The 15,017-nt window shown below is 36.6% G+C and overlaps 1 protein-coding gene across 4 annotated transcripts in view; it reads right to left on the bottom strand.

Annotated features, from left to right (window-relative positions):
• Positions 1-451: 451 nt before the first annotated feature.
• Positions 452-15,017, bottom strand: part of Ctnna2 (catenin alpha 2) — a 1,115,747-nt gene continuing 1,101,181 nt past the window's right edge. For all 4 annotated transcript variants that reach the window (XM_021164212.3, XM_021164215.2, XM_021164213.2 and 1 more), the window contains one exon: positions 452-1,652. In XM_021164212.3, the coding sequence (XP_021019871.1) occupies positions 1,365-1,652 (288 nt within the window). In that variant the 3' untranslated portion in view covers positions 452-1,364. The remainder of the gene's footprint in view (positions 1,653-15,017) is intronic.

Below are 15,017 nucleotides of genomic sequence, written 5' to 3'. Positions count from 1 at the left end.
GAGGAGCTTCAATCATTCATTTGAGTAGCTGGGTGTTTTTCCCCACTCCTTAGTTCAAAACCGAATGACACACAGAATCTCTTTGGTGATGTGATTGGTGCCTTGTTGTTCTAATTTAAAGAGGAAAACAAAGGAAGTTAATAAATATTTTGAAATTAGTAAAATCTTAACTTTAAATCGTAAATCTCATGTTTTAATTATTTAGACCAGGGAACCATGATTGATCCAGAAAAGAAATACAAGCATTCTCATCTCAGATTCCATTTGAAAGTGAAACAAAACAAATGAAAAAACAAACTACAAAATACCTTTTCTGAAAAAAATGACTGTGAGAATATATGTTTTAAGGGCTGATTTGAAAATCCAAGCAAGAAGTTTTAAATCAATATTTAAGAATATTCCTGAATTTATATTACCCATGCATGCTGAGAAAGAAAACATGATCCAGGTGTCAAGATTAAATGTGTTTATTTTGTGTCAGTGAATACAATGGTATATTAGATACCAGCACTCTCAGCTACACACCTATGCATTTGCCTCTAAGCCTTCACATACTGTCAATCTCCATTTCGCTAACGTTCCACCACTGAGCCTTCTATGTCTAGCAAAGTCAGAGTTCAAGTTTAGAAAGAAAGAAATAGAAGGGAGGACAGTTGAGCTCCACTTTGTGTCATTAGGGTCCTCAGAAGGATCCACGGGTCTCAAAGGAATATTTATTGTCTTCAGCAGAGGGGAGAAAATAAGAGGAACACTAGTAATGGCACTACCAGGAAGAAAGAACAGAATGCAGATTAAAGAAACATTTGAAACAGGATGAGTTATTTTCTCCTCAGTTAAGAATCCACATGATAGCATGGATACAGGACATTGAGGTTAAAATTTCAATTTGTGGGCCACACACTTCAGTGTATTGGCTAGTACAGTTTTGCACTCAAACAGAAGCAGTACAGGTTTTATGTTCTACCATTACACTTCCAGGTTTTTCACTTATGAATATACCTGCCAACCTAATGGTTCTTGCATGCATTAGAGTTTGCTTTTGTAGAGTTAAGTTTATTTTCCCCATCCCTCCCACTCCCGTGAACATCACAGTGTGAACTCTTTGCCCAACTTTAAGAGAATGTTGCAAAGGACAGCTCTGTTCCACCTCAGGACAGAAATTGTCATCTGTCCCCTTCCGAGGCTACTGAAGGACCAGTAGCATTGATCTCATCTCGTCTAACATGCAAACAGACACTGTTCTCTGATATTTCCCCATGCCAGAGGCAGACAAGTCAGCAGGTATGCTTACAAAAATGGAATCAAAATGAAAAAGAAAGGGAGAGGAGGGAAAGAAAAAGCTTTCTTGTTTGTAGCCTATTGTCCTAGAAGGAATCCATTGCCTTGAATTCACTTAAAGCCTGCACAGGTGAAATGTGTTTCTTTTGAGACCCTCGTCTAACTCTTGTCTGAAATTCTTCAGGCTTTTCTCTCTTCACAAGGGGCTTCTTTTCAGGAGCCTTCATCTTCCAAGACACAACTGGAGAGTTGACAGCTGCTGTTCCATAGACCTTCTGGTATTTAGTTGAGGCTACATAAGATGCTTTCACCGTGAGGACAACAGCATTCATCAGGTTTTTGGCTGCCTGGATGAGTGATGTAGCACTGTCCAGCTAGAACAGGAGAAAAATGAAAGACAATGGGTTAGTTAAGGCCTCAAAGTCACAGGACACAGGCACAGTTTCACACATCAAGCAGTGTTGTGCTTCTGCTAGTGTTGCAACACACAAGCAAATTTTCACAAGAAAAAGTCAGCAGATTGTAAATCAGCCACCTGCCTTTTCCTACCCTTGATCCCCAAATAAGCAAAATCAGGTTGTTCTATAGTACATAGCTGTCTAAAATCCCCATGCCACTGAAGATGAAGCTCTATCCTTAGCCTGTAAGTATCCCCATTGGCAACGTATATTATTAGACTCATTCACAATTGTATTAGTGACTCAAGTGTTTGGAAAGTACTTGCCAAACATTGAATACTTTGTAAAAAAAAAAAACGTCACAAAGGGTTACATTTCAGGTTCATGCCCCTACCTATGGGAGGATTATTACAGGTTATTTCTACTTCCTGAACTCAGGATGGGTAGAAATGAAGTCACCAGTCCACACATAAGTTTTACTTATTGATCTTGGAGTATACACTTCAGTATTTCTAGGTTACATACCTCCTGTGAAAATATCAGTTATTTTGGCATGATTTTCTGGGTACAACAGTGGTCAGCAAGGCCACATGTCCTGTGTTAGTCAATGATTTCCTATGTACTACACTCCAAAGACTATTCCAAGAATTTCTCAAGCACTTCTATACTTTATTCTTTAAAACACTCTCTAGGTGTAATCATTACAGTCCCTTTATGATGAAAGAAGTGGCATTCTTAAAAACTTATCTATTGGTTCACACTGCCACCTATTGAATAGGGTAACTTTAAAACACTGAAGGGGGATCGGGAGGATCAAGAGTTAATGCCAGGCAGAACCTGGTAGGTAGATCTCTGTGAGTTAAATCTCACCTGGTTAATATAGCCAGTACTAGGTTAGTGACATCTACATAAATGACAATGTGTCCAAAACAAAACAAACAACAACCAAAGGAGGCCAGCCTGAGCTACAAAAGAAACACTGCTGTCAGAACAAACAATGATAAATAATAAAATAATAGGATTTGAATCCCATCACAGGACAAACAATTTTAGATTTTCCTAATGTCTACTACTAGCTGGGCCGTGTGACCCATAATGTATCCTGGCCATTTAATATCTGCTTCAACTCTGCTAGTAACAGGAATGGAACCATAGATGCTAGGAAAACTACATATCCCAGAGTCTCTTTCAGCAAGGATTTTACATGTAGACTAATAAAAGAAAAAAAAATCACTGGCTAGACTGGAAATCTTACTCTAGCTTCAGACATGTTTGAGCATGGTGAATCATCCCTCAGTTGTTTGCAGTGGGAAATACAGAGAAGTATCTTACACTTTAAGAACTAAACTAAGGACCCTCCTCTGTGTGTATGCTTTTGTTAGGTGCTACATATATAACACGTGTGTCTAGACTATGGCTACTTGAAGCACAGAACTTTGTAAGGTTTAATGATCAGCAATAGCTTTAAGAATAGAGACTATAAGCCCTGTGTCTCCATCCTTCCATGTGACTGCCATTCACGTTGCTTCACACCATCTCTTGTAATCAGAATTCCCTCCACATACTAATCTGGTCATTTGAAAGTTGGATCAATGCCTCTTAACTGCCATTACTTTGACAGCTTTTTTCTACCATATTCTTCATAAAAGATTTCTTTTTTAAAAAGGCTTTACACTGGTTTAAAAATGATTACAACCTAATGAGCAAACTTATTCCTTCATCTAAAAGTTTGACCTATCACTGAAATAATATATTTTTTGTATACTTGAATCTCCTCTAATACTAACAAATTAATGCTTTGCCATAGAAAATATCAGTAAGATATTTACTATACAATAATAGAGAAAAGTACGTGGCTCTGAGCCATGAATCCACTGAAGTATAATGCATTGTTGTATGACCTAATTTAAACAAGTAGACTGACCCATTTAGTATCGCACTTTAGCATCTCTATCGGTCTATACAATTACATATATCCAAATAATGGCCCAATTGATGCTGTTTAGTTTATACCACCTGGGTTTCTAAAGTGAACTTTCATGAGCAAATGCTAGAGTACTTAATGTTAACATTGGAAAGAAGTCAAGCATGGATTAGTTTAGTGTTTCTTCAATCGACATTCTTTGAATTGCCATGTCAGGATCACCTGGAAAATGTCCCTTTACAACCCCAACACAAAGCTTTATGAAAATAAATAAGTAAATCCAAAAATACAAATTAAAAAACCTTCCATTTTAACCAGTGCAATGTGATTCTTATAAATATGCCAACGTTTGGTGACAACTAGATTAATGGAACCCAAAGAGGACTATCAGCATATTTTATCAGTTGCTCCCAGTACTTCACAGCATCTGACTGAATTCCACATTTTCAGTTTTTCCCATGATCCCTCCAGTGGGTGGAGAAAAGGCAGCAACATGTTGGGCCAATTAGGACACATCTGTCTTGATTACTATGCAACCTGAAAAGATCATTCTCCCATGCCTCTCAATGGGAACTATGATTATTTCCGCATCAGGTTTTCAGGTTTTAAGAGTGAGTAGTACATATTCATAAAGTTAATTAATTGGGTAGAATAGAAAGTGAAGTTATATGCCAGTGATAATATTGCTTTGGGGGGTTATGATAGAATTAGTAGACTGAGACATGGTATGTCTATTATAATATCAAATGACTCTTGAAGAATGAGTACTGGGGAATAGAATGGATCTGAATAAAAAGATACAAGTAGTTTGGAGATTACTGCCATAGATCCCATTTCTAGATAGCTTCAGCAAAGCTAGGAGAGAGCCTGCCTCATCTTCAAAACTCATTTTGTCTCCCAGCCTGACACAGGAGTCCTGTGAGATAACCTCATATATTGTTGAGAGTGTGAAGGCTCTGAGATATAAACCTAGTGGTTTTGTTCAAACCACATGCAAAGGAATATATTGGGAGAGAGACATAGACAACTAACCCTGAACAAAATCATACAAATACAATAAGCTGAATCAAAAATTGAATAAAAAATGTGACTTAAAAAAACAGGTGAATTCCAAAGTTATTGTGTGCTTTGCTCTAGATCCATTTCTACTATTTGGCTATTTTTCACGATAGGTTGTTTTTCTTTTCATTTTGAATAAATGGGTTTTATTTATGTTTCTTCCAAAGTGCCTCCTAGCTGAAAAGTTTTAACCAAATTTTTAATCCCCAAAAGATATTAGAAAGAGTAAAGGCATGCGGTATGATTTATTTCTTTTAGCAAAGTTTAAGGACACCTATTTAACATAATTGCTTTCTATTTTCTGATGTTTTACTCTAGCAGTGGCATTTCCAAATAAGATGAGTAAATTAACATATGTAAGTGAAGTTCTAATAATAATAACTGACATTAATTGGGCACTTATGTGGAGGTGCGTGCCATTGCCTTAGTCATGTTAATTGAATTATGTGATTCAATTTCCAAGATTTCTCAAGTAGCAATGACTGTTGCATAGGTGAGGAAACTGTCACTTAGGGATTAAAACCAATTATAATTTTTGACAAGGTTTGAAAGCCCATGAAGAGCACTACTCCCTGGGAGCACTGCAGAGACGCTGGGGGTCTTCTTTACCAGCTACTACCTATGAATCAAGAAATCTCTGCTTCTCTTCAATCTGCTCGGACTGGAAACTGATGCTTCTCAACTCTGCAATGCTCTCACAGCAGCATCACCAAGTTTATGACAGTCTCCATCTCACTGGCTCTAGTTTTTCATCTTGTTTGAAAATTCTGAATCTTTTTCTGTGTAGATATTTTGAGCTTACACTACCCCTGCCCAGTGTTTAACTGTTCCCAAAAACTCAACCTACAGCTGTCTTACAGTCTTAGAGCCAACACTCAGAGCAGCAGAGGCTCTGTAAAGCAACCTATATACATTTACTACCCAGTTCTAACTAACTACTGGTTAGAACTTCAAGTGGATCTCCATTATAATTAGTGTTTCTAAGCCTTGAGCTCACTTCCTCTCAAATGAATTAAAAAAAAAAACAAAAAAACAAAAAAAACACAAAACTAACACCATCACCAGAATTCCTCAAACATTCAACATGGCCATTTCTTTCCAGTACAAAGCCCAGTCTTTCATTAAAGATACTTTGGTTCACCTTGGTGATCCTTACATCTAGTTTAAGAGAAACTGTTCACTCTTTTAAAAGCTAGTTTTAAAGGGGCCTAGCAAACACATAAGTGGATGCTCACAGTCAGCTATTGGATGGATCACAGGGCCCCCAATGGAGGAGCTAGAGAAAGTATCCAAGGAGCTAAAGAGATCTGCAACCATGTAGGTGCAACAACATTATGAACTAACCAGTACCCCGGAGCTCTTTACTCTAGAGGCATATGTATCAAAAGATGGCTTAGTTGGCCATCACTGAAAAGAGATGCCCATTGGACAGGCAAACTTTATATGCTCCAGTACAGGGGAATGCCAGGGCCAAAAATAAATGGGAATGGGTGTGTAGGGAAGTGGGGGGGGGGGTATGGGGGACTTTTTGGATAGCATTGGAAATATAATTGAGGAAAATACGTAATAAAAATATATAAAAAAAATGAGCCTATATTTAACAAATCAGACCACATGACCACTTTAATTTAGATGGACAATCATCCCTGACAGTGGCCATGTAAATTGCCATGTATGGCACATGGTTCACCCATGACCCACTATAATTCCATAACCAGGGTTTAAATACAGGTAGCCTGACTTGAGAACCCCTACTACAGTCATTGCTCACATTGACCAACCCTCCGTCCCTCCACAGTACTATAAAGCTGGATTGGACTCACACTCTTCCACACTGTGAAAGTTGTTCCATGCCACAGAAATTAGAATTCTCCTAATTCTGTCGCTAATCTTTCAAAATATCAAAGTACTATTTTAAAAGAAGGCAACAGATGTTTCCTCACATCTTGTTCTATTACAGTCCGTGAAAGCAAATAAGGGTGAACTATACTGTATCTGAGGCCTTTTTCTGTACTATTTCTCCCCAAACCCCCGCCACTGTTTCCACTCTTCTTAATCCCATACAACTTCCATCACAAAGACACGTAGGGATCATCTGCCTGGGCACTCTCCTCATTTGTGTTTTGAATTAACGGAAGGTTTTCCTAAATGTAATTCCTCCCATCAATGATATTTTCCAGCTATCTGATGCTTTATGACTTTAAAGCTGTAAAACACCATGATCTGTGCTTGACATCATTTACCTACCAGGAGTCACCTAAAGTCACTACTGGTAAATTGTTTCTCTAATGCTGAGCTTGCATGACCATGCACAATTTTGACACCATGCCTAACTCACTAACAGTCTTGAAATCAATGCTGAAATCTCATTTTCCCTCTGCCTGCTATATCTCCATTTGTCCACCCACACATTTTCACATGCAGGTATTTCTTCTATGTTATGTCAACCACTTCTCTTATGTGATGACTATGTAGACAAGAATAGACTCAGACTATAAGATATAATGGAAAAATCCAGAAAAGATGACACACACATTCTAAAAGCTTAATATTCTATGAGGGGTGCCTTAGTAGGCTGCAGGGTACTCAAGGAACCTGGAAGTAGAAGATTTTCTTGGAGTCATATAGGAAGGGATAGCACAAGGAAAAGGACTTCCTGTGGGGTCATGACTCCTAAACCCTTCAATGGGAACAAATATCAAATTCCTATTACCCCTGGCTTTATATTGATGTTTGTAGGCAAAACTGAGAATGAAAGAAAAGTTGAGATGTTACAGAGCTGAGTTTAATTACTAGCTAATTGAGATTGAGGTATGTGTTTTATCTTAGGGATGATTTATCTTAGGGATCATCTTAGGGATGATTATAAACGTTGGGGTGAAACTTTGGTAGCTGCATATGAAATACTACATACTTTATAACAATTCTTCCTAATTTCATATATATGTATATGTATGTATAATTATATATATATTATATACTCACTCATGACTTCTCTTCATCTTATTTAGTGTTTTTACAAAGCAAAATAAAAGAATGCAAAATAAATTACTAAATCTGTTTTTCTCTCCACATATCCAAAATTTCAATATATTTATTTAAAAATTATCAGCATAAGACTTTCAAGATAAAAATCAATATCATCTAAGATATGATAGTATCAAGAAAGAGCCTATTTGAATAGAAAATGACTTTGTTTGACTGGTGAATAATGAAGGAATTAGCTATCCACAACAATGGGGTGCTTGCTGAAGCCAAGGATAATAAAAAAAAATGTTTATGATTCACAATTTTCTTTAAGAAATAAAAATAAAAAGAACAATGTCTAAAAGTGAAAAATGTAAAAGGAGTGGAGAACTCACTAGTCTGAATGTTTCAGGATGTCATTCACAAAGGTTGAGGATGTAATGCAGAGGATTGGGATGTAAGATGTGTTCTTAGAATGCTTTGATTCCTAGCAGGCATGTGGTTTTGAGCCATCTTATGTCATATTTAAAGAAGATGGTTAGGAGAATATATATATATATATATATATATATATATATATACACATATGGAATGCAAACTGTTCAAAATCAGAAATAATTGGAATGGGAATATTGGACAAATAAAAAAATAAAATAAGCCAAGTCCATTTAGAACATATTTTGGTAATATAAATACAAAAGGGGATGCTTGAGGGCAATGGAAAGTCTAGTTGCCAAAGAAAAAGTGCTCATTCATGTCAAGGCTGAAACTATCCTATTTTCATTACTTCAACTCCAAGTTAATAACTGTGAATATAAAACTAGAAATAAGTTTGCCATATATGGCAGAAGTCCATTTTAGTAACTTTTAAGATTCTGAGTGGCTAAATAAGATATCTTTAACACCGAGTAGGAAATAATTTTAGTGGCACTAGCCTACATATTTTTGAGGAAAGAAATTATGATAGAAATATTGAGAATAATTATAATAAGGCTGTTGCTTTCAGAAAACTACAGCTTCCCTTTAGTTATATTTAAACTATTACCTACCCCACCCCCACAAAAATGTCACACATTGCTCACTGGCTTGGGGAGATTTTGCTACAAGTAACCTTTGCTGTTAATAAATGGAAAACCTAGAGACCTAAAGCAACAGGGTTTATTATCTGCCTACAAGAACATTTCATGTTCAAAAACTAAAACCCATGATCTTTGAAGAGGTATTTGATCTCCCTAGAAACCATGATACATCTGAAACACCTTGAAATATCTGCCTCCTCTTTTCTAGAGTTTATATCAATACCTTTAAAAAAATCTCTAACAAGTCAGGAGCAATAAATAACTCAGACAAAGATACAGTGAAAAGGTTCAGGTGTGTCCTTTCTTCCCCCAGGTGAGCAATCGCAGAATGTTCATATACTGGCCTAAATGGAAAATGACATGTCTGTGGTGGCACATTATCATTTTGGTACTCTTTCCACTGACAACTCAGATATCAATAGTGAGACAGAGTTAGCAAAGCTAGGTTTCTTTTGCTTAACAGAGTGGCGAAGAACAGTTAGCAATTTACCACTCATCCCTGTAGTGCTACAGGCAGACATTCTTAATCAACGTCCGTACTTTTCTCTCTTAGCACTGGTTATACAAAGAGAAGAAACGTATTTACTTTCTTTCTCCAAGAGTTGACATTTTGACAGAGTTGTCAAAGACAGTGTGGTACCACTTACAGTATACATAAATAATCTCCTATATTAGGTCTATATGTACATGAACTTAAATACATTTGATTTCACTACTATCCACCAGACCATGACAAACACATTTTATTTAAACGACATCACACTCCTCTTTTTGTTCCAATGACTAATATTTAGGAACAGATTGTGCACTTCTTAGTAATGGCTCTTTATTATGAGCTGCCAATTAATGAAATAGTTAATGAGAAGACATATGTATTAACAGAAGTGCAAGCATTATAGGGAACTATTTTTAAATAGAATAAAAATCTGGCAATATATATTAACAAGCATTGTGTCTGAGGTAAAAATACACATGCCTGGTTTATTGTTGTTTAAACCTAAGTACAACATATCTTAAAATATGCACCATACTCTGAATAGTTATCATATCACTAAAGGGACAATCAGATAACATTTGAGCAGTTAGTTTACCCTAGGGATAATCCTTTTTGATAACTTAGTCTTGTTTGACAAATGTTTTCCCTTTTAGTAGGGGATCAATCATGATAGAAAGGAGCACAAGAAGTCTGTTATTTTCTTCTGTGGGGGTTCCATGACTTCTGCCTGAGAGACAGTTGGTGTTCTACCAACACTGAAAGCCAGATCTGAGAAAATCTGTATGTGATGGCTAAAGATGAAATTGCCAAAGATCTTAACAGAAAGGCACTTCAGCCTCAGACATGCTAAGAAAAACATCTCCAAAGCCTCGATGAGAAATTTATCATTTGTGGTACCCAGGTAACTCTCCACTGGACATATTTGTGTCTTGGATTTTTAATTCATTTAGGTAGGTAGTAGTGCTTCATAGTCAGCCAGTTCACTGATTAACTGTCTTCATTTGCATTTTTTCAATTATAGGTAAGTAAACCTTGGGGAGTCCCATGAAGGCTTAATTACAGTCAACAAATTTTCTAAATATGGCTTAAAGCCATCTTTTTCCCTACCAGTAAAGGCCGAATAATTTTTGCTCAACCCCAACAAGGGATTCTTGCTACACATCAGATGCTTTACCTCTTGGAAAATTAGGAGCAATTATGCAAGACGCACCTAGGAATTCTCCCATCTTTACTTTCTTCGTCTTGCTAACTCCCTGCATCATCCTACCCGTCAGAATCTCATGTCATTTTGATTTCTAAATTGTTGGCTTCCATCTGACAGAAGTAAATCCATCATCTGAAGAAATGACCTATGAGTTTTCAGACACACATCATGACAGGGAGCTCGATAATTTCATCAAATAATGTCTCAAGAACATCTTCCTACCATTACTTTCTACCATTTACTTCTGTGAGTCTCACTGACTAAGCAAAGTAGTTAGGAAAGAGAAAATAACAAGAGAAGGTATAAAAAACATTTTAATTTTAATACAAGATTATTAAAAGTCAAAATTGGGAAACTACATCTTTTAGACTATATTCATCACAAACAAGGATAATTAGCATGCATTGTTCTTATTATCCTTATCAAATGTGCACAGTCCTTCAGAATTTCCCTCTATACTGGACATAGTCTCTGACTTCCCAAAGTGTATACTCTATCAGTCCTCTATCCATACAAGTATTATTTAGGGCAGTTTTTCTTGGTTTCATTTCAGCTGTTTTAATTGCAATTAACAAACTCCTTCTTATTTGTGGTTTTACTCCTATCCATTTTAGTGATCCAAGGACAATCTAGGTATGGAATTACTGAATAGAAAGTTCCAATAACAAACTCAGGTTTTATATTGTGCACCATTCTTAGGCATGATGAAATTTTGCACCATTTCTTTTCTCAGTATATGAATCAAACCTTGTACAGGGTCTTCTCCATAGCTGAGATTGACTAATTATATCATATAGGGCTCCTCATGCCCACAGTTTTAGGTATCCACCTGACACATCTCTGCTGTCATTAAGTGGCACTGCTACTAAGTTTATTATCACTCCAATATCATAATTATCTTCTTACATAATTCATGAGTAATGATCTTTTATATAAAATACAAAAAAAACTCAAGTGAAATGTTAGACACATCTATAGCTATATAAAATAATTCAGTACATTAACCCAAAATTTCAGATCGTTTTTCATTATAGAAATGAAAATTAAGACAAAATGAAAGTTCCATAATTCAAGTGCTCAAAAGAGGTCCTCAGTATAATGCATGGTTTAAAACCCAGCAATTTTAATTAAATTAGTTTTAAGTTTGACAAGCGAATCCATAGCTTTTTATAATTGAAGAAATTTTTTCTGTCCACTTTGAGTAGTCACCAAAAAATTGCCTATAAACATGTTCCTTCATCTCAGTTATGGATATTTCTACTGTGAACTGGCAATCCATCCACTTCCATGAAATCTCTATATACACCTGCCAGAGGTTTGGACATAGGCTTCACCTTGACCTAGGAATATAGTTTTGTGGCATTTCAACCATGAATTCCATTCATTTCTATATTGATTACTCTTCAGATTCTTGAGATACCTTTTTGAAGATTTTTTGGCAGAGAATAATTCAATCTTGTGTAGACATTTTATTACTGATGATTCTCCATCTTCTAAATCTCTTAGCTAGAAGCTCTTTGAATCAGTCCACCTCTATGCAAACCTACTCCTCCCAAAGAGATCTCCTTCCCAGTCATCAGGAGAGGGAAGCCCACCCCCTCTTCATAACACTTAGATGAAGCATCCCGAGTCTTGTGCTGCACTATGCTTTCTCTGACTCAGCATCTCAAATTCCATCATCTCTTGTCACCACAACTTTAGTACACTTGCTGCTTACCCCATCTCACTTTCTGCTCTCTGATCATTCACCTGACCCATTCTCTCCAGTAGCACTTTATTTCATTCTCCATCAAATTCAAAGCAAATTCAAATATTGGTATCATGGTTCCACCAGTTAAACTAGATTGTTTCTAAGTTTCATCATATGTACATCACTGATGGCCTCAGTCTGTTTTCCTCTTTCTTTTATAAATATTTTTCATAATCTTGTAAACTAGTTCATACTTTATCTTATTCACATTTCCCCCACCCATCTGCTATTTACTAAACACCTCTAAAAGGGCCTTATTGAGTTGTGACATTACAGACTTTGAAATAGAAATGAAAAGACACATGTGAAATTAAAACACAATTAGCAGCCTAGAATGCATTCCTTCTATACAGTCATCCTCCCATGGAAGTAAAGACAAAAGCAAGAGTCTATCAGCAGGCACTTAATTGACAAATTGAAGTTGAGCCAAACTTCAGTATAGACTGGTTATGGGACTTCTTCCATCACTTTACTCAATGCATTTCAAAACCATCATTTTTGTTCATAAAATACTCTTATAAGTAAAAGACTAACTATTGAGAGGACTAATATCAACAAGGCACTGAGTTCTGGTTACTAGACATCATGTTATCATCACATAAAATTTCTCATATCTTCAAAACAAGTACACATGAGCATCTTCTTACCTATATATGGGAAAACAGAAATAGAGAAAATTTAACATTTTGTGGTGGGGGATTCATTGCACTGTGATACACTCTTCTCTTAAGAGAGGAGTCCATTCTAGGGCCCTCCTAGTCTACTCTCTAGCATTATGAATATAGGACCAGCAATCTTGGAGTTACCGAGCAACCTGGAAGGCACAGCAGAGACTTCGTCTCCCTGCCTTCACTTGCTTCCATTTTCTGAACCTTCGCACCAGGCCTGGACAGAGATACCCAGGTCCTCAGTGAACCATTTTAATTGCTCACCAACATGAGTCATATGACCGAGAAGTCTTCAGGGTCACACAAAAGCAAGCCACAGCATACAAATGCTTTGCTATCATGACTCATGAAAGCTGTGCACTGAGAGAGTATTAGGGATCTTATTGCCTGGCTCTGATTTTCCTTACAGCAAATATAATCCCCTAACAAAGGCTCTACATAGTCAAGGAAACTTGATTAATGGCAACTTCTAATTTTCCTCATCTGAAAATTTCATTCATACTACTTCTTGTATACCAAAAAGCTATAAAGAGAAATGATCTTAAATTTTCACAATTTCAAATTCCTACTTAGCCTTTTAACTTGTCATTTACAAGACACCATGAAAGAAAAAAAAAAGACAGAACATGAACAATGACCATTATCTTCATTATAGCAGCTGATGTGTAATATTTCCACTATTACATCCACTACCGTTCTGCAGAACACTAATGCTCCTGACTATGCTCACATTTCATAAAACACAGAACTCTCCATGAAAGAAGCTATGTATGTGTCATTTACTCCCTATGAAAAGATGGACAGTCACTACTGTAAGAATCTATTTCTTCAAGTGTAGAGTGAATTTAATCACCATGTTTTCCAAATGTTATATGAAATGAGCCTTAGTAGGGAAAGAAAACAACTTAAAACACCCCTTTTAAAAGTTTGAAGGAAGTGTGTGGCTATACATGATTATTATATAATCTCTCATAAATTTTGGAACAGCTGGATGCAAGTGCCCCAACAGATGATTCACGTAATTGGACATCATCGGTACTGGCAAGGTAAGAAAACTGAATTTGCCAGAGAATATGAGTTTCCATCTCTTGGTCCTAAATTATGGAGTGGCCTAGTGACAATCTCACCTTTTCATGTTGCAGAATACTCAGAAAATACTGTCTTCAAAGAAAATGATAGAGGAAACAAACATGTTGTTTTAAGAGGTGGAAAATAAATGGGCAAATCCTTAGAATCAACTGAAGGGAGGTCATGCTGGCCATATGAGCTAACAGCTCATTTATTAATCTCTCTTTCATGACTCTGTCTCAATTCTGCTGGATTCCAGGCTCCAAACAGATGAAGAGTTATATATATTTGCTGTTCTTTACTCCAAAGCATTGTGGGTCTTGTCTCCATAGCTACTATTCTGTCTCCTCATATCCAGGTACCTTCTTGCCCCTTACTGGCATGTTCTCCACAGGGCTTTCAACACATTAAACACATTGAGAGTAGGTGTTAGTAATACTGGAATGCATGTCAGTCAGCTCGGTTGATGGATTCTTGGGTGAAGCTTCCTTTAAACTGAAGTATGTGGTGTGACTACTGGAAACGAAAAACTGATGTGTATTTTTCTTTGCTCGGCTATGCACTTTTAGATATTTCCCCAATTTGGAATAAGCTACATGGATCAACCTATTAGATGTTTCTTGCATTAATCTTAATTTAAAAAATGTAATACCGACTTTAGCTTTGCTGTCTCATTAGAATGGGAATGAAACTTAAGAGGAACTTACAAAACAAAAGACAATTATCTGAGATGCAGATGCTGCCCTTTGTCCTTATGAATTGTGCACTTAGCCATGCACCACAGTTTCAAATGCCTTTAACTAAAAGAAGACATAAAAGGCATCTAAGGTAGTTCTCTTTAGAAGCTCAGGATGCTTCCTCATACAGGTGCCTGCCAGGGCTTGGCCTAGTTTGGAAACCTTCTAGTCCTGTTCTCCTGCAGTGAATGCACTTGATTGAAAATGTAGCAAAAACACCTGAGGGTTCCCTTCCATCTAAAACTCGAAATATTTTTGGTCCAACAAAGGACCTCTATGGATAGACAAAATATTGTCTGTATCCTCTCAAAAGAGACTGAGCTACACAAGAAACTTTCATAATTCACAGATTAAAGAGAACAAAATCCTCAAAGGGCAGGAAATGCATA

The sequence above is a fragment of the Mus caroli genome, unplaced genomic scaffold, assembly GCF_978045245.1.
Source record: "Mus caroli unplaced genomic scaffold, Mus_caroli_1 scaffold_7, whole genome shotgun sequence".
Taxonomy (NCBI): domain Eukaryota; kingdom Metazoa; phylum Chordata; class Mammalia; order Rodentia; family Muridae; genus Mus; species Mus caroli.
Note: the sequence above shows the minus strand (reverse complement) of the source record. Positions and strands in the feature narration are given on the sequence as shown.